This window comes from Pseudorca crassidens, chromosome 13, assembly GCF_039906515.1.
Source record: "Pseudorca crassidens isolate mPseCra1 chromosome 13, mPseCra1.hap1, whole genome shotgun sequence".
NCBI classification, from domain to species: domain Eukaryota; kingdom Metazoa; phylum Chordata; class Mammalia; order Artiodactyla; family Delphinidae; genus Pseudorca; species Pseudorca crassidens.
Genome location: NC_090308.1, coordinates 29,384,557 through 29,404,723, shown reverse-complemented (window position 1 = coordinate 29,404,723; position 20,167 = coordinate 29,384,557). Strand labels below are relative to the sequence as shown.

Sequence of the window (20,167 nt, the reverse complement as noted above, 5' to 3'; positions counted from 1 at the left end):
GAACTATTAACAGTGAATACAGAAAGAGTCAGTGTGCAGTGTAGTTTGGGAGGAACAACAGGGGCAACACGCGAAAAGGAAAGTAGGTTTACAGAGTCGGTCTGAGTTTGTAGGTGTGATAAAAGTTGCCCGCGCTCAGGATTCTTTTAGATATTTCTCTGAGACCAGCTGGTTACAACTGCGTCTGTGTTTTCTAAGTTGACTAGCCAACCATCAACAGTTAGCAGACACAAACAAAATAGAAAACCTTGGCTGGCCCTTATTGTCAAAAACCAAGTGATGGTGATTTATAATTCCGGGAAGATTACTGCTATCAAATGCACCTATCACTAAGGACCCAGATGATTATCATGAAATTCAGCTTGTTATAATTTTTGAGCATGAGAAATTAACCACATTATTTTTAAACATTTTGTGTTAAATGGACCATTTTGCAAAGTCCATGCCCTGTCTTTGTAAACAGTTCAAAAATAGCTCAGCATCTACTTTGTAGCTTGGCTTCATTTAAGGCGATTGAAGTCAGGCATTACTGTTCACCCAGATCTGTTTCTTGGACACCTTTGCTGTTTTCCTTTTGTATAAGCAGGGACAAGAGTCATGTGCATGGTCACAGAATGCCCATCTTACCTCTCTGAACAGATGGCCATAGAATTGGAGCTAGGTGTTCTTTGTGCTGTTGGCTTCCCTCTCTGGCATGCTGCCTGAGCAGTTGAAACCAGCCAGTGCCTGACCCAGCTTTACAGACCCATTAATGAAATTTGTAGAGAAATGATGGGATCTTGGTGCAGAGGATGTGAAAGCAATGCCCTTATTGACAGTTGATCCCAGCTATAATATCTCAAGAATGTAATGGGAATATAAGTTGTTAGACTTCTTATACAATTGCAGTTTTCTGTGAGACAATATGCTTAGTAAAGGAGAGAATTTAATTGAAGATTATGAGGATCGCTCATGGAATCCAAGGAAGAATTGAACAACGAAGCAGCAGGAAGAGCAAGAGAGACAGTGAGGCTTCAGGAGTAACAGGATCCAGGGACTTCAATTCTGCCAGGACTTTCTTGCCGTCTCCCGCTTTTGATTCTCTTTCTGGGTCAGCTCCTCTCTGTCTCTCCCTAGCAGATCAGCTTTTTACTCATGGCAGTAAAGAGCTCCCCAGTTCTATGTCCTAGAGATTTTACCACTGAAGGAGGACTAGCCTGGTACTTTCCCAGGCCCACATCCTAAGCCATTGGAAAAGATTGTGACGAGTCATTAGACTGAGGTAATTTGGTGTCACTCGGAAAGCCCTGGGGGACCTAGTGTGTTATAAGCTGAATATGGGTCAGTGTAATAGGTGTGTATATAACCCCATGCAAGCAAGCCTTAATTTGGTACACAAGTGTTTTTGAAAATTAACTTGCAGTTTGATAATCTGCAAGTCAAACAGTAGGTTAGCTGTTCTGAATGATGGAATACAATGGAGTGACACCTCCCTTGGCCCAGGAAACTCTGCACGTGTAATAAATCCTCCACAGCTCCCACCTGGGTTAAAAGGGGGCTGTGTCAGAGGTTACGGATGGGACTGTCCACACACCTCTGTCCCCATTGCAGAGTCTGCACAGGGGCTAGAACAAGAGTTTGGATGGCCTGCAATCTTTACATCTTTCCCTAGGAATAGACTAGACATTTGGAACATGGGTGGGGGGAATGTAGTCTCTTTCCCCCTTCTTTTTTCTTCTTCTTTTTTTTTTTTTTGCGGTACGCGGGCCTCCCACTGCCGTGGCCTCTCCCGCTGCGGAGCACAGGCTCCGGACGCGCAGGCCCAGCGGCCATGGCTCACGGGCCCAGCCGCTCCGCTGCATGTGGGATCCTCCCGGACCGGGGCAAGAACCCGTGTCCCCTGCATCGGCAGGCGGACTCTCAACCACTGCGCCACCAGGGAAGCCCCTCCCCCTTCCTTTTTCTTTGCGCTGCAGCAAGAAGCAAACATAGCCTCTACTGTGTAAGCGCCCTCACAGGAGACTCCCGGTGGAATTCCCAGTCTTTGGCTGCAGCGCAGTGTGATGGTAGCGAAGAGTGAGGGGATGGTGAGGACAGTGGAATAAGGCCTCGACCACAGGGAGAAGGAAGGTGGAGGTCTTCCTCAGAACTCCCACTTTGGTCCATGGCCCCAGGGAGCAAAAGCATCTGACTTCTGATTACTTGTTATGGGGCATTTTGGCAGAGAGATGTACTGCCATAGCTGCAGGTAGGACCAATGAAAGGATTTCTGGTTTATCCCAAGGAAAGGGTACACCTCTGAATTGTTTTAAGAGAGTAAAATCATATCTTTATTTTAAAACTATCACTCTGACTGCACTGTGAAAAAATGAGGTTCAGGGAACAAAACTAGAGGACCCTTCGGAGGCTGCTTCTCCAGTCCAGGGGTGACGAGGGTTTGAACTACTATGGTAGCAGTAAGGAGAGAAACATGGAGAGATTTGAGTGAACTCTATGAGGTATTAATAGGTCATTTATTGAATGTGGAGAGTAGCGGTCAAGGAGTGGATGACAAAGCCCAGGTGTTCAGCTTTAAAGACCGGTGGACGGCCTTGCCACATGTGTACGTAACCAGAGGTGTAGTTTTTGGTTGTACAGCTTCTTCATCCCATGCCGGCCCTGGAACAGAGAGCACCACCCACTCCACCTTCAGGTTTGCGTTTATCCAGCCAGGGTAAAGCATGCCTGGACAATCTGATTTTTACTGATGGTTTGCTTAGAAAGACACAGGATTAGGGTTCTATCACACGGACTCCCCAAACTCCTCCGACTTCAGCATCTTCTCTTTCTTGAAGGCACAGGGTCCTTTGCTGTCTCCACCACCTGGATCCAGCCTAAGTACCTCATGCCATTTCTGAGAATTGTTTTTAACATTTTTGATGTGTAAATCTCATTAACTATTTAAATTGAAGAATTGTTGATTTTTTTATTCTGATATTCTAAGAGACACCTCATGCCTAGAGCAGAGTTCAAGCAAAGGATATGACCAATTTTCTGTGTATTGAAAACCTAACTTCAGAAGAAAGCATCTAACACAGAATGGGTGAGGTCGCTATTATTCCTGTTTGAAATTCACCTTTTCTGGGGGAATGGCTTTGAAGTAGAGCGGAGGAACTAGATTATTGCCTCATAAAACGGCATGAGGTTACTGTTATACCTTAATTTTATATCTTTATTAAGAGGTAATACTTCTCTTACTTGATTCAAAGAGGGTTCTTGTCTTTTTCTCATATACTTGTGAAAACTAAATGTTAAAGGATTTAGCAGAACAACCATTGCTAAATTATGATGTAAAATAATACTGTGTCTGCAGTTAGCCCAGTAGTTTTACTTGGTTCAATAATATAAAACCACCGGGCTCATAATATTTTAGTACGTTAGTGTGTTTGGCAAAGAAAGAAATTCATGTTACAGTTAAACTAAGTGACAATTAATCTCAATTTTACGGAATTATAAAGCGAAGTATTATGTTATAACATGGAACATTGATGCAAATAGCTCCCCAACTGGAACATTAAATAGATTCTGAACCAGTGGTTAACAGAAAAAGGCTAGTTTTTGCTTAATTCTCTTATGCTTGAACATCTTTCTTGAAGTCTTAATTTTTAATTTCACTTGAAATTTCACCAGTGCCCTGAGATGGTGGCCCTTCTGGAAGACGATCCCTTCTTTCCTAATGATCAGTATCCTTAATTTACTTCCTGTGTATTCTTTCTGGAAATATTACATCTTGATCACATCTTAATAATCATTTTAGTGTGATAACTGTACATGTGTTGTGGGTTGAATTGTGTCCCCCGAAAGATATGTTTAAGTTCTAACCCTCTTCCCTGTGAATGTGACCTTATTTGGAAATAGGGTCTTTGCAGATGTAATAGAGTTAAGATGAGGTTTTACTAGATTAGAGTGGGTGCTAATCCAGTGACTGGTGTACCTGTAAGAGTCAGGAAATTTGGATACAGAGACGCACACACAGAAGAAGGCCCTGTGAAGAGATAGGCGGGGACAATATTGTGTGACAATGGAGGCAGGATCGGAGGGACACATCTACAAGCCAGGGGATGCCAAGGATTGTTAGCAAACACCAGAAAATATGAAGAGACAAAGAATGATTCTTTTCTAGAGCCTCCAGAGAGGGCGTGGGCCTGCCAGCGTGTTAATTTAGGACTTCTTGCTGTCAAAACTATGACAGAATAAAATTCTGTTGTTTAAGCCACCCAGTCTATAGTACTTTTATTACAGCAACCTTAGGAAACTAAAATAGCATGCTATGTTGTAAGTAAATAATAGGTTACATTGGTATTAATAGTCATGTTATTGTACGTATATTTTATTGCTACGTCAGGCGAATAGGAAAATACCTGGTGGACTAATCTCAACATTAGATTTTCTGAAAAATTACAAGACTCTACCTGAAAAACACAGGACAGGTCAACATTTTTCTTAAAATAGCCACATATTTGAGACAGGATTTTCAAAAGTTAAATTATATGGCTGTTCACACTTTTTATTCACATCATCAAGTACATTATGTGTGATTTCATCCACCATTAATTTTGTCATTCATTCAATTAATATTGTTAACCACCTAATGCTTGCCAGGCACTGAGCGAGGTGCTGTAGATGACCCTAGTAAATAGGATAAGGAATACCTGCCCTAAAGAGATTACGCTGACTTTGAAATTTATTCCATAGGGAAAGCCACAGAGGTCACTTGGAGAAAGTGTCTGCTACTTAGAAAATTCACTTTCATTGTTTGCTGTGCTTTTAACTGATCTTGTAAAATCATTTTAGCATCATTTGGTTTTACTTACTCTGTGCTCCTGTATTATGGTGGAAAAAAATAAATTTTTATTTATTACACAGAAAATAAAATCAACAATAATCGAAGAATGTGAAGCCAAAGATGTAATTCTTTATCAAATTATTTTTATTTTTAATGTTTCTTTTTAATGAATATCCAAACACACGCTTAGTTGTACATTACTGTTAGCATAGCTAAAATTTTGTGTTCTGATTTTTTTCACTTAATATACAATCAGTAATTTTTCGCTTTTCCATGTCATTTTTTTTTTTTTTTTTTTTGTGGTACGCGGGCCTCTCACTGCTGTGGCCTCTCCAGTTGCGGAGCACAGGCCCCGGACGCGCAGGCCTAGCGGCCATGGCTCACGGGCCCAGCCGCTCCGAGGCACGCGGGACCCTCCCGGACCGGGGCACAAACCCGTGTCCCCTGCATCGGCAGGCGGACTCTCAACCACTGTGCCACCAGGGAAGCCCTTTCCATGTCATTTTTATAATTATACTTTCGATCCTTAAATTATATTATATTAAACTTACTGACCATAATTTGCTTAATCAATGCTCTACAAAGATGAGGCTGCTTCTAGTTTGTATTATGAATAACACTGTAGTGAATACCTTGTGACTTTTGGAGTGGAATAGTTTACTCCTTAGGAAAGTTATTGAGTAAAAAATTTAAGCATATTTTAAAATGCAGTGACAGACTGCTTTCTAAAAATATTAGAAAACTTGACATTATCAGTGGCAGTTGAATGAGGACAGCTTTTTCACTGTATCCTTTCCAACACTGGGTGTTAGTAATATTTAAAATGGTTTAGTTATTGAAGATGTATACAGGAATCCAAAATGTATGCTTGTTGCTTAAGTTTACATATTTTGCCAACTGTGAAAGTGAACACTTTTCTAAATGTTTATTTATTATTTACATTTAAAATAATGATCTATATTTTCACATCCTTGCTTAAGTACCTTAAAAGGTTCTTTAACTTTTCCTTACCAATTTCTTTGTTCTCAGGGTCACAAAGTTTATAATATTTATTGAAGATACTTTTCATAATCTGTTGTGTCCTTTCACTTTTGGGTCTGTTTTTCTCTATTCAGAAATACAAATACAAATTTTTTGTTTTGTTTTACACAGCTGAATATAGTGTCCCTTCCCTTTGTACTATGGTACAGTGTTTTTACCATTCATCTTACCCATCTACTAGAATGAAAAGGAACATCAGATTCTCCCCTTCAGGAGAGTATTTGGCTAATTTGTTATCCAGGTAGTGAGGAGAAAATGGTGTGATGGACCATCTATCACAAGGAGATGATCCATCAGGATTCCCTCCTGGAGGAGAGAGGAAGGGCTCATGATGCTGGTAGGTGTTGAGTCTTAGCAGGTCAGCATCAATTAGACTGGTGGCCATACATCCTAAGGTGTGCACCATATCCAAGGTGAGGCTGAGCCGGGGAGGTCCTGGTCACCAGGGGAGGGAACAGTGTGCAGGGCCAAGGATCAGGAGGTCTGCGAGGATAGGAGGAGCAAGCAAGAGATCAGCAGGAAGCAGGAACAGAGAGAGAGACCCAGATGTGATATGAGGGTCCATAAGGAGGAGAAGGGGGAGAATGGGAGAAGCAAGATGGAGATGTGAGGTAAAAGGAAAAGAGTTGGCCTTTTTCCAGTCACTGTTTCTCAGGTCCACCTCCAACACAAAGAATGACATCTTTAAATCTAGAACTTCTTGCCTACCTATCGTCCTGAATTCAGACGTATACTGCAACACCTCAGTGTGCCTTAATATCTGCACTTCCCCCTTCCCATCTTAAGTGCACTTTAAAATTGTGCTTTTCTTTAAAATGACACTTTTCTGGTTTTGCAGTATTCTCAATCAGTATCTTACTGAGACTATCACATTACATGTTACCATTACCATTTTATGACTTTTAAAAATTAAAGTTAGAAAAAATTTGAGAAAATCAGAAAAAAATTAGAAAAAAAATGTTTGATCTGTGTCTCTGTGTTTGTGTATGCATAAAACAATGTACACTTTAAAATGTCTTGTGTTCTAATAAGGAAAGTAACAGGTTTATTGTAGACCATAATGCAAAGCAGAAATTAAAACCACGCCTACCTGGTTGTAGTAGGGAATATGTAAAACTGAGCAAAACGCTTGCATATGTTGAATGTTCAATAAACTGAACTGGGAACATATTGTTTCTGCAGATTTGAATACTTATTTTCCACTGAAATTATATTCTCAGAGATTTTTGATGTCACCAAATACTCCTTGAAACGTGCATTTAATAATTTATATCTGTTTATGCCTATGATGAACACTTTTTTATATAAATATTTTTTAATCTCTCATATTCTTTTAATTTTATTTTAGAACTAGAGTATGAAGGGCTAGAAATGTATCATTGCTATTTTAAAGTGCATTTCATTTATTCGTGAGTCTGAATATCGTTTTGTGGTGATTGAGCATTTTTCTGTAGGGGTGTGTGTGCCTTTCTATTTGGATTGTAAGAGCTCTTTGTATGTTAAGGACATTAGCCCATTTAGTTTGATATTTGCGGAGATACTTCTTTTTATGTTTTCATGTATCTTTTAATTGTGATTATTTGTGTGTGTGTGGAACTCAAGGGGATGTTTGGCTTTTTTGTTTTATATTCCATTGCTTTTATTATATAAGTCTTCTCTATCTGGGAATTAAAAATATATATGCCTATTTTTCTTAGATTTTTTTTAAACTCCAGTTTGCCTAGAAAATTTTTAATATATGATATGGAGTAAAGATGAATTTTTTTTTAGTAGTTTACTGACCAGTTGTCCTTCCCACATATTTCTGTAATACCTTCTTTAGCATAATAGTCTTATTTTCATTCTCTTTTAAAAATTGGGCGTGCATTTTATAACATTATATGTTTTAGAACTGAGTCTGGCGATTAAGACAAATTTTCCTGTAATAGAGAGCTGTCATATTAAAATACACATTATATGTTTTCAATTTTATGTGCCTTAGAAAATGAATGGTTAATGCAGACTTTTAATTTTTAATCTGTCAATTGCTTAATGACAGACCTCTCTCAGCAAAATAGCAGACTAGGTGTTTATTACAGCCTGGGTCTCTGAAGCTGTCCTCAGATGTTTTTCCTTATCTGCAGGATGCCTGAGTAGCTGTTTATATATCTCAGTTGTACTATGATGTGATTTTCAAGATCATTATTTCTATCAGATACGGGGATAATGAATTTTGTTCTTTAAAAATAATTCTTCTACAGATTACCAACTATCATGTAAATCAAAGTTTTGGTAATTTTACAAATAATTTCGAAAGATAACTTTTTCATTTTTCCACTTTGTTTTCATCTTTTTGTTTTAGATAGTCCATTTTTAATTGAAGGAAGCTGCTTCTACTTGGGAGTGGCAGGAGAAGTAAGAAAACCACATGGAAGACTCCCAGGATTTAAATGAACAATCAGTAAGTCTTAATTCAATCTCAGTTTTGCTGAAAAATATTGTGATAAGACTACTCAAAATCATACTAAAAAGAATATATTGTAAAAAGCAAGTTTTTGGTTATTTTTTAGTTGATTTTTAAATCCTCTTTCAAGATCATAAAACAGACCTTTGGAAATGTATACTCTTTCTGATTAATGATATCATGTTTTGAGGTCTTCTTGATTGTCTACTTGTAAAGCCAGTGGTAGAAAGATGAGGGCATTGAAATCATGCCGAGTGTTTTTGACGGTCTCAACAACTTTACACACCTCCTTTGTTGGGTTTTATTCCGGATGTGCTTGGACAGTGCATGTGTTGTTGAATGTCAGAAGCATGAAAGGAGAAGCATATTACTAGCATGCTTATTGTTCATTTCAAGGATGGTGACCACAGTCCTGAAGGGATTTCCTTATTTGCTAAGCTCTTTGGAGAGTGAAGAATGCACAAGATTGGTGGCAACTATTTTAAGATTCGGATTTCTCAAAGGGAAAGGATTTATATGGCCTTTCCTCCTAACTTATTAGTACTATCTCCATGACACTAGTTCTTTAGTGTGTGGAACTGGCGTCAGTGGGAGATCTTCCCTCACAATCCCACAGTTCTGCCAACAGCGGCCCAAGCTGTTCTGCCCACAGACAACTAGTGATGTCACAAGTAAGGAGATACGTGTACTTACTACGTGTGTGTTATGCAGACTGATGCTAGTCTCCATTAGCTTGTATAATTATGACTTGAACTTAAAGTCTCATGTTTCCATCAGGCAATAGAGGACAGTGTATTGGTGTATAATAATGTGGTTCTAGAAACGATTTCTATAACAAGTTCAATTTAAAAAGTCAGAATAATGTGTGTTCTGCTGTATATATGCCATTCTAAGTTAATTTAATTTATTTTCTATTAAGAATTTCATTTAGATGAAACGATAATCAAGTTTTTAATTTACAGACAGACATCATGACCATTATCTAATTTCTTTGTATATTATATTATTATTTAATTTCACACGGCATCATTACAGGAAAAATGTAACAAAAAATTACAAAGCCATAAGGCTATTAAAAAATCTGTCAAATAGTAGAGATTTTATTCCTCAGAAATGGCTCGAGTTTTACAAAAGTAGACAAAAGGCAGTTGGTAGGCAGGGGCTTCAAGGTAGTTTTTTTAAAATTCTGGTTATTGAATTATAGGCATCAGTAGTGTAGACTCTAGCAAAAGGGATGATAGTGAGCATGATCATATGTCGCCCATGCCATTTTATGTTTTTGGATCCCAGTGACGTCAGAGGTCTGTAAGTGTGACCATATACGTACCTGAGTGAACGATGACATGATCTTGGTGGAGATGCTTCATGAGAGGACTACTGTCTATCTGTAGTTTGTTCTAACACACTGAGGATTACTTAAAAGTTTGTGTCCATGTGTGCAAGTATGCGTGAGTGTGTGTGTGTGTGTCTGTGTTAGACTGACCAACTGTCCCTGTTTTCCAGAGACCCAGGAATTTCCTGGGACATAGAATTTTCAAAGCTAAAGCAGGTGGAGTCTGTGCAAACAGGGATGGTTGATCCAGTTAATTACCTTAGGGTGTGTATATACTTAAGAACAACTGTTTGCTTCAATACAGTTAAAAGAGGTTAAAGAGAATATAGTTTTAGGTTTACCATTAGAGTGAGGTTATTACCCCAAATGCTTCATACCACCTTTTACAAAGTGAAACCCAGCACTTGTAAATCGTATAGAGTTTCCTTCCAGTGATATTTTAGGGCTGTGGAACTCAGTATTTAAAAAAAAAAATTAAGTTCTCAGTGTTGTTAATGTTCAGCCAGGTTTGAGAATCAGAAGTCTTGGGTGACCTCAGCTCAAACCCAGCTGCTGAATCGGTGGTGAGAATGGGAGAGATTTTGAGAGAAGGAAAGATTGCTCTGCATTCTCCCTTTCTCTTTTCCTTCGCCAACACTGAACTCTCCATCTGAGGGTTATGATCCCGTCAGAGTCAAATTGACAGCTTCTGATCTGTGGAGTGGTTTGATAGGCCATCAAGAGTGGGCACTTCCGCTTTAAACCACAGGAAACTTGAAGCTTGGATCAAGTGTTCATGGCTTAATTGCTTTGGTTTTTATAAACATCATAAAGCCTTCTTCTTCAGCATTCTTAGACTTATAAGAGCATACAGGCTCATCTGTTCATCTTGTCCATGTGCAACGGGACACTTGCGTCTATTAAGTCCCAAGTCAGAGTTGGGACTTTGCAATGGTCTTCTGACTCCAAGTCCAAAGCTCTCGCCATGCCTTATCGCAATTGAGTTTTCTTATTTGGACTTTCCTCACTATAGAATCAACTCCCATTGCATTGAAATGATTCCTGTTTGAATGAAATCTTTAAATCTTCCAGAGTATATTGATTAATGTCTCAAAGTTTTTTGAAAAATGATACTTAGTGTTTATTAAGATATAGAACAAATAGGGTGAAATTAAAAGAGAGCTCATAATAAGATGAAAGGGAATTTACTTAGATCATAGCTATTTTACTTCAAGAAAGAGTTTTTTTTTTCTCTAGGCATAGACATAACAATAGGTGCCAGTTTGCGCACTTAATGCACATCTAACATTTTCTGTATATTCTCTCCCATCCTTACCGTATCCCTGTAATGTGTTTGTTATGGTCACCATTTTACAGATAAGGAAATTATGGTTTAGAGACTGTTAAGCTCAAACAACTCTTAAGTAGCAGAGATTAGAATTGAACCCACTGTTATCTAGTCCTAAAACCTGTAATGAGTGGATTTTGCATGATACAGCGTAAGGTAAGGACTTGAGTTGTGAAATCAAACATCTCTGACACTTAAATACCATTGGGAAATTTCTCAAACTCTTCCTCAACTGTAGAGTGGGGAGGATAATAAAAAGATGTTATAAGAAGGACTCAGCACATGCCTTCCTTAGAGTAAAAACTCAATAAATGTTAGCAAATATTACAATAGCCTGATATATTCATATGGTCTTTAATGAGTATGTGTGTTCATTCTTGCATATTCAACTACCTTCTGGCAGCCATCCCTGACTGGAAGCACAGAGGTCTATGGACTCAGCAGATGAAAACTGAACTCACCAGCTCTCCTCTCACTATTTTCCCCCCTTTCTCCTCTATTCCACTACTTCCCATCTCAGTGGATGGCATCATCAGCTACTGAGTACGTTAATTCAGAAAACAGGTAGTCATCCTTTTCTCCTGCATCCCCATCTCAAAGTCCTATCCATTCTCAATTTTTAATATCTCTCAAAGTTGTTCTCTTATCTCTATATCCTTATTTTGGATCTTTATTTTTATCTCTTAACTGTCTTTTTCTGTTTTGTTTCTAGAGTGGCCTTCCTAATTTACATACCTAATCCCATCATTATTCTACTTAATATCCTTCACAGGCCTTTTCTTGCCTTCAAGAGAAAATCCCAAGTGTGTAGTAAAGCACACAGACTTAATTGCTTGTCTGTATCTCTAGTCTTATTTCTGGCTTCTTTCAGTTCCCTGAATCTTGCAGAGTCTGTGGTTTCTATGCATTTGCTAGCGCTATAGCCTCTTTCCATATGGACTTCTTCCCCGCTGGAGAACTTGTAAATCTCGAAGACTCACTGAGGGCTTCACTCCCTCTGAACCAGCCTCTCAGGTTGCCTCCTTCTTCCCTGCGCTGTCAGCCACGCTGGGTCAGGGGCCTCTACAATGTGCTGCCGTACCCTTTGGCATTTACCTCTATCCCAGGACTTACCCCACAGAACTGAAATCTTATCTGTTTATTTGCCTCTCTACTAGATTATAAACTACTTAAAAGTAATAGTGGGTCTTGTTCATCTTGTATCCTTACTTCTTAGCACAATTCTTGCTGACATTCAATAAATGTTTTCTTCAAAAGCTTTTATATACTGTTAGTAAGGTATGTTAATGAACAGCCTGACAAATTTTAGAAAGCCAAAATGTTATTCTCAGAATGGATTACTGACTCATGAATTCATGTATCACTTAACATTTAAAAAAAATTGCATATAACATGTAACACTAGTTTAACAGCATGTGATCAAAACAAAGTTTGGTCCTCTTTTTTTTTTTTTGCATTATATCTGGATCATTTTTTGCAGTCTGGCTTAGAGAATCTAGGAAATTTTAAGAGGTGAGCAATTAAACTAAGATTTAACTTTCACATTTGTCTGAAGTTCTTTATTAGAACTTCATAATTATTTAGTAGCAGTTTGTTATATCCAATTATAGCTTGTTACAGTTTTTAAGGAAATGTTGCTCTTGTTAATAAATATGAATCTAGATTATACAAAACAGTATTTACACTGATAATCAGAAGTTCATTTGATACTCTGAAATATATTATATTCCTTGTATTCAAATAAAGGCTGAGCAATATTTATGTTTTTATAGCTTCTATAGTATCTTTATACACTGAGGTATTTTAAAGTCTTACTTCGGTGGTGCTAAAGATTCCCACAGATTTTTTCTGGTCTGATTCATTCATATCAAAATGAGAGGGGGGCTTCCCTGGTGGCGCAGTGGTTGAGAGTCCGCCTGCCGATGCAGGGGGACATGGGTTCGTGCCTGGTCCCGGAGGATCCCACATGCCGCGGAGCGGCTGGGCCTGTGAGCCATGGCCACTGGGCCTGCGTGTCCGGAGCCTGTGCTCCACAATGGGAGAGGCCACAACAGTGAGAGGCCTGCGTACCGCAAAAAAAAAAAAAAAAAAAAGTGAGAGGGAGTCTGACCTAAATTAATCATCAAGCTAGAAGGTTTGAAAACATGTTGTTTGTTAATTTTATGTAGTATATGTTATACAATAAAATATTAGTGGCTACTCATTAGATAAAATGAGTTACAGTTTATGGTACAGTTGCATTCCCTAATATTAAAACATTAAGGGCCTGAATTTTCCTACATATGCAAAACATTGTTACTGAATCAGTTAATTTATATTACTGATGACATATTTCAACTAATGATGTCTAAATTAAGTCACATCCATTGGATACATATTTTGCATCATATATTTCAGCAGTATTTTTAGAAGTTCATATATATGTAGGTATTAATAGTATTTATTTTCTTGCATCAAACCTGCTAATTTAATAATGCATATTAAAATTCTAGTTAGTTTAATAAATTAATCTCTTTTCTGTCTCTGTTTTTCACCCCTGGAATACCAAATGATTTTAGATTATTCTTCAGCTGTTCGTTCTTAGAGATTCCATATTATCATTTTTGACTATAGCCACTAGCACATCTTTAAAACCTGAGCTGCCCTCTGAGCCATTTAGACAGTTTTCTAGCTATTGTATGGAATTGAATATACCATCAAACTTATCATCTAGATGTAGAGCTTCAGAATCACCAACTTCTATCAGTGTTTCAACACTATGTAGAAAATAATTATTTTTATTAGTTTCAGTTTAAATCACTATTTCATTTTTGATAATGTAACATTATCCATATCTGGAAATCCTATTACTCTTCTATTGCTTTTTTCTTGGATAGTCTAATTGATTTTAGATCATGCATACAGTGTATTTTATTGAGATCTAACCGAAATCAGGTTATTGTTTTTGAGGCTACAAATCTGAAGAACTTGTCCTTTTAACTAGTCAAAAGAACCATATTTACAATATGTATTTTTTTATACCACCCACCTGGACAATATACTTCAGAATTCAATGGAATTCTGCTTAAAGCTGAATCAATTTCAGAACTATTGTAACTCCCAATTGCCAATTATGGCTTTGCTTTGCATTTAGATAATAGAGTACCTAAACGGTGACATTACCAAGTAGATACGTTAAATACATTTTAATTTTTATTAGTCATTGAGACTTGCTCTTTCATTTTAAGCAATTTTCTAACTTTGAATTTCTGTATTTTTGCATGAGCTTATGAAGATTCACAGGAAGATTCCATGAATTATTATCTTCTATGACCTTCTAAAATTATAACTTAATTTAGTAAAACTTTTCCACAAATTTTAGAATGCACACACATATGTAAAGAGAGAGAGAAGGAAAGCGCCGTATTATACAGAATACGGGTTGTAATTGCATACCATTGGTCAAGATCTAGAGAGTAAATATTAGACTTTTCTTCTGTCAACTCCGATCAGTTTGTGGCAACTATGTGGAAAAGAACCCTAAAGCTACCTCCTGGCTCATTGGAAGAGTAACATTATCAGTAGAGTGCAATCTGCCATGAACTTGGTAGGGAGGAGGGGTGGCACCAAAGCTCATACTTGCTGATCCTGAGCTGGGTAGTTATCCAGCTTTGAGCACTTTGTTTGCATAGTATAGGTGCAAAAGAGAGCGATGATATCTTTGGGTACCAGAAGTCTCTTACCTAAATTTACAACTTACATATGGTATATTGATTGTCCAATAATTCTACCTTATGAATTAAAATAAAAGTAACTGTTTATGATAGAAATATAATCTGTTTTTTTATGCTTCAATAGTTTTGAGAAGTGGGAAAATTAATGTAACGTAACTTTTGCTATAAGGTATATGCCAAATGGAAAATATTCACTAATGAAAACAGGTTGCATTCACTGATAGCTGTCATGCTAAGTGCTTTGTGTGACTCATCTCATTAAACCACACAACAGTCCCAGCTCCGTCATAACCCCGACTGAAAGGAGAGCACGCTGATGCTGAGCTTAGAGATCACATTCAAGGTTGTGACCGCTAGAAAGCTGTGCTGATGGAGTGTGAGCTCGCCAAGTCTTATTCCAGAATCCATGCTGCTGCACACATTATCTTACCTGCTTTCATCAACTTAAATGGTTTTCAGACCCTTCAATACATTTGGTGTCTTAAAATATGGATTGAAGCTCAACTTGATATCAGCTTATTTAAACAAAGAGCAAAAGTTTTAAATATTGTGGAGAGAAATGTAAGTTATTCCACTATGATTATAAATCAGTTGCACAATTGTCGTCACTAAATCTTTAGAACAGGGAGTGGTAAGATAGAAGAGTATATGAAAATTGATGATAATTCAACAAACGCAATTAAACAAATAAAAATTTCTCACCCTCGGTCAGGAAACTTGTTAAACTAAGGATTAAAAGATAAATATTATTACAGTTTCTGTCCTGCCCAAACTTTTAGTTTAATATATGATTGTAAGATGTTGTAGAGTTATTTTAAAATGAGATTTGGGCAGTAGCTACTAATTTATTCAGTGAATACTTGTGAGGAACTGCTATATTTGAAGCATAGTTTTAGATGGTGGAAATACTTGGTGGACAAAGTAGACAAATATTACTCTCATGGAGCTTATTATATTCTAGTGGGGAGAGATGAACAGGAAACCAGTGTTATATACTAGAAAGTAATAGTGCGGCCAGAAAAACCAAGTAAAGCAGAGAGGAGGATAGGAAGTTCTGGAGCTAAGATGTACGGGTGGAGCAAGTTGCAGTTTTGGGGGAGTAGTCAGGGGGATCTCACTGAGAAGATGGCATTGTGCAAAGATTTGAAGAAGCCACGTGAGTATCTGGGGAAAGTGGATTTTGGTTAGAAGGAACAGCAACTGTGAAAAAAGTGAGATGGCATCATGTCTGATACAGTCAAGGAATAAGAAGGAGGCCAGTGGTGGAGAAATCAAGGGGGAGATGAGGAAGTGATCAGAATGGGAGTGTGGAGGCGAGGAGTACAGGTCGTGTAGAGGTCATTAGGCCATTGTAAGAGCTTGAGCTTTGCTCTGAGTGACATGTGAAGCAATTCGAGGGTTTTGAGCTTAGGGATGACATGATAGGACTTAAGTTTTTAAAAGATCATCCTGTCTGCTATGTTGAAAAGGGGCCACATGAGGTCAAGAGTAGAAGCTGGGCTATTCCAAGTATCCAGGTGTGAAATGGACAAGATAGCAGTAGAAAGGGTGAGAAATGGCTGGGTTCAGGATATGGTTTGAAAGTAGAGCCAAGATGACTTGCTGATGGATTGGATGCGGATTGTGAGAGAAAGAAAGAAAGACCTTGACTTCCAGGTCTTCGTTCTGAGCAGTGGGAAGGATGGAGTTGGGCATTTACTGAGATGGAATGAGTTAGAAGGAACAGGTTGAGGGTGGAGATCAGGAGTTCTATTTTAGGCATGGCAGCAGAGACATTGCCGTGTTTTCACCAACCCTGTCTCATACTTCTCTTTTCTGGTGCATCCGGGACTACACTTCCTAGCCTCCTTACATTTAGACAGGACGATATAGCTAGTTTAGGGGAAGTGCTGTGTGTATTATTTCCAGGCTGAGGCAGTGAGAAACCTGTGCGTGATTCTTTGGTCTCTATGTTTGCCTAGTGTGGAGAATGAGGAGGAGGGTTGCAGGTAAAGGTGGCAGAGCTCCAAGATGGAGGAAGATTGAATTGCTGAGGCCCTGAATGGAGGACAGCTTCCCAGGGGAGTATTAAGCAACTGAGTTAATAGGGACATAATAAGTTTTACCTGATATTTGAAAAATGAGCGGAAATGTTGGGGGAGTCAGTTAGTTTTAACCATATGGAACCCAGGAGAGAAGGTTGGACTTGAAATAAATTTGGGAGGCTCCAGGGTATTGATGGTATTTAAAGAACTATTATTGGTTGAGATCACCAAGAGATGAAGTCTAGATAGAGACAAATTGAAAGGACTGAGCTCTGGGGCATTCAAATTTAGACGTTAAAGAGATGACAGTTTACATAAGACAGCGTCTTTGTCCTACTACCATAACACCTGTAAGCACTGAGGTATGCCGCAGCTAGTATATGTTGCCAAAGTCAGTGAATTCTCCTTTGATGTGCTTTCTTTCAAATTTCCTAAGGATCATATATTATGCCTGAATTACTGGTTACTGAATTTACCCCTCTCGGGAGAAAAAGCCAGCATACAGCCGAATAGGTATTCAAACATCATTCACTTCTTTGCATTTTCTGTCCAAGAAACAAAAACCCATAAATATTTAGAAGAAAATAATCAACAAGTATTACATTCCTATTGCTGTGTTTGTAGATATGATGTTTCTTTTTTGTTTGTTTGTTTTTGTTTTTGCGGTATGCGGGCCTCTCACTGTTGTGGCCTCTCCCGCTGCGGAGCACAAGCTCTGGACGCGCAGGCTCAGTGGCCATGGCTCACGGGCCCAGCCGCTCCGCGGCATGTGGGATCTTCCCGGACCGGGGCACGAACCCGTGTCCCCTGCATCGGCAGGCGGACTCTCAACCACTGCACCACCAGGGAAGCCCTAGATATGATGTTTCTATGCATCCCAGCTTAGCAAAGAATTGATCTACATCAGCGATACTCAGCTTCAGCATTACTGATGTTCGGGTGGGGTAATTCTTTGTAGTGGGGGCTATCCTGTGCATTGGACGATGTTTAGAAGCATTTTGGTATCTACCCACGAGATGTCAGTAGCACCTTCTTCCCCCCCTCCCCCACTCTCTTTCTTTAGTGACAGTCAATGAAAAATGTCCCTAGCTGTGGACAGATGTCTTCTGGGGGGAGGCAAGCATCACTGATCTATATTATGTCTACTTTCAATGAGTTATTTGTTTATATATTTATTCCCTGCGAAATGTTTGAGGAAGTTTACCTGAACATTAATATAATATGCTATATTAAATTATTGAGGGAACTGGGATGAAAAGACAAACACATGATAATACAGAACTTAAGCAAAACAACATTGCCAAGTTAACAGTATAGAATAATAAGTACTATGCTATCAGCAGGGAAAGTCTGTTCAACAAAGGTCAAGAAAGGAATTCTAGATAGGCTAGGTCATATGTTAACTTGATCTTGAAAGAAAAGATGGAACTGTATGGACACAATAGGACCTATCCTGGCCTGGTGAATAGCAGGAATGAAAACTCAAAATTGCAACATGTAAGGCAGTAAAGCCTGCCCAGGAACCGTAGATGGATTAGAATGACTGAATGAGAAGCTTTGTGGGGATGAAGATGTAGAGTGGTGGGAACTCTGGCTGAGAAGTCCTGAGACCAGACTGAAAGGGTCTTTGAAGCCGAGTTTCAGTATTTACATGGTGCTTGGTTACCAGCGTGATGCCTGTCATGACATGAAGTGTAGAGATGTATAAGATGCTGCCCTATCTTTGGACCTTTATCTTGGATGTAATGGAAAGTCCCATAATTTTTGAGCAAGAGAATAGTATTTTAAAAATGTTGTTTTAGGAAAATTAACCAGATGGTAGGAAGATTAGTGAAGGTGTGCAACTTGGCACGGAGGATGGTTTAGGGGCCCTTGAAGCAGTTTATGTGTGAGCTGAAAAGGGCTTAAACCAGGGGCAGGAAACTTTTTTTGGCAAAAGTCAAGACAGTAAATCATTCTGGCTTTTGCCATGTAGTCTCTGTACAACTCCTCACCTCTGCCGGTGGAGTGTGAGAGCAGCCATAGGTAACGCATACGTGAATGGGCATGGCTGTGTTCTAATAAAACTTTTTTTTACATAAACAGGTGGCAGGCTGTGGACCATACATGGCCAACTCCTGGCCTAAATGTGTGACAGTGGAAAGAAAGCTAGGAAAGAATCCATGTAAAGAACTTGAAGCTTTACTGAACTTGGGTAACTAACCAACAGGGTTAATGGGAGGAAGGTGCGTGGTAGATATGGAGAAGGAAAAGGCAAGGATTATCCTGGAGTTTCAAGCTTAGGGGATACCAGTAAGTGTTCAGGACCACGTGTCAGTGACTTAGGTAATCACAGAGATGTGTTTGAATTTAGAATTTTGGAGAACACGTCAAACTAGCAACTGGTAAAGCTCTGTGGTGCCGTGGAGGAGATGTCTAGGCTGGTCACGTAGAGCAGAACAGTATTTTTTAAGGTGCTGTATATAAGGGGAAATTATAGCTGGCAGAAGGGCAGGAGGATGAGAATACACTTAGGAGAATACCATGTTTATGGAGTGGAAGGAGGAAGATGGATCGGGAGAGACTGAGATAGGGAAAAGAAAGGAAGGTCAGGGTAATACTGTCTTCAGAGCCAGTGTCCAAGAATAACTTTCAGGAGGAACTGGTCATCACTTTCTGACATTTCAAGAAGGCAAGCAGAATCGGGGCTGAGAAGAAGGCTATCTCATTTGTTGATTAGAAGGCCATTGGTGGCCCCTCGGGACACTGTCCTTTTAGAGTTCAACACAGAGGTTGAACACAGAAAAGATGTAGAGACATCTCAGAGGTTGAACACAGAAGAGATGATGAGGAAGTAAGAGCAAGTTTGTATGTTGAAAGAAGAGAAGCAGATGAGTGATTGAAGGGAACACCTTTTTCAAACAAGGGGAAGCTTGTGTGTGGTTGGTGACGGGGGGAAAAGGACTCCGTGGAGAATTGACTCAAGTTGTCATAGAGGGAGGAAGGGTCAGCGGAGGTCAGAATGGAGAAGATAACGGTGGGATGAGGGAGGGATCCACCCTCTGACTGAAAATGTTAGAGAATGCCCGTGTCCTTGGATATTCTGAGGTGCTCTCCCTGGAGGACATTCTTTTTTATTTAGTTCCATAGGAGGGAAGTGCAAGATCAGGAAGTGAATGGAAGCATGGTAGGATTAAATGCTTAGGTAATATAATTAGTATTAAATGCTTAAGAAGATCAGCAATAGGCATAATTTTAAAAAATGGAAGATCTCCTAGAACTCAATATTGTGAGACATTTTCAGTTTTCTTTTAGCAAAGTAGGTCACACTGATTAGGACTTAAGGCTGTGTGTTAGCATGGAAAGTTTATTTATTTATTTATTGCATCAAAACCATTAGGAAGAGACAAGAGAAAAATAAACACTTTTGTGGTCAATGAAAATGCCTCTCCTCTTTGGAAGAAACTGCTTTCTCTGTTTTCTTTGGATATCAGTACATCTAA

General features: G+C 38.9%; 1 protein-coding gene across 10 annotated transcripts in view; it reads left to right on the top strand.

Moving 5' to 3' along the window:
• The window catches only part of EYA4 (EYA transcriptional coactivator and phosphatase 4), a 298,829-nt gene that overhangs the window by 57,927 nt on the left and 220,735 nt on the right, over positions 1–20,167 (top strand). For all 10 annotated transcript variants that reach the window (XM_067702043.1, XM_067702044.1, XM_067702045.1 and 7 more), the window contains exon 2: positions 8,187–8,285. In XM_067702043.1, the coding sequence (XP_067558144.1) occupies positions 8,253–8,285 (33 nt within the window). In that variant the 5' untranslated portion in view covers positions 8,187–8,252. The remainder of the gene's footprint in view (positions 1–8,186; positions 8,286–20,167) is intronic.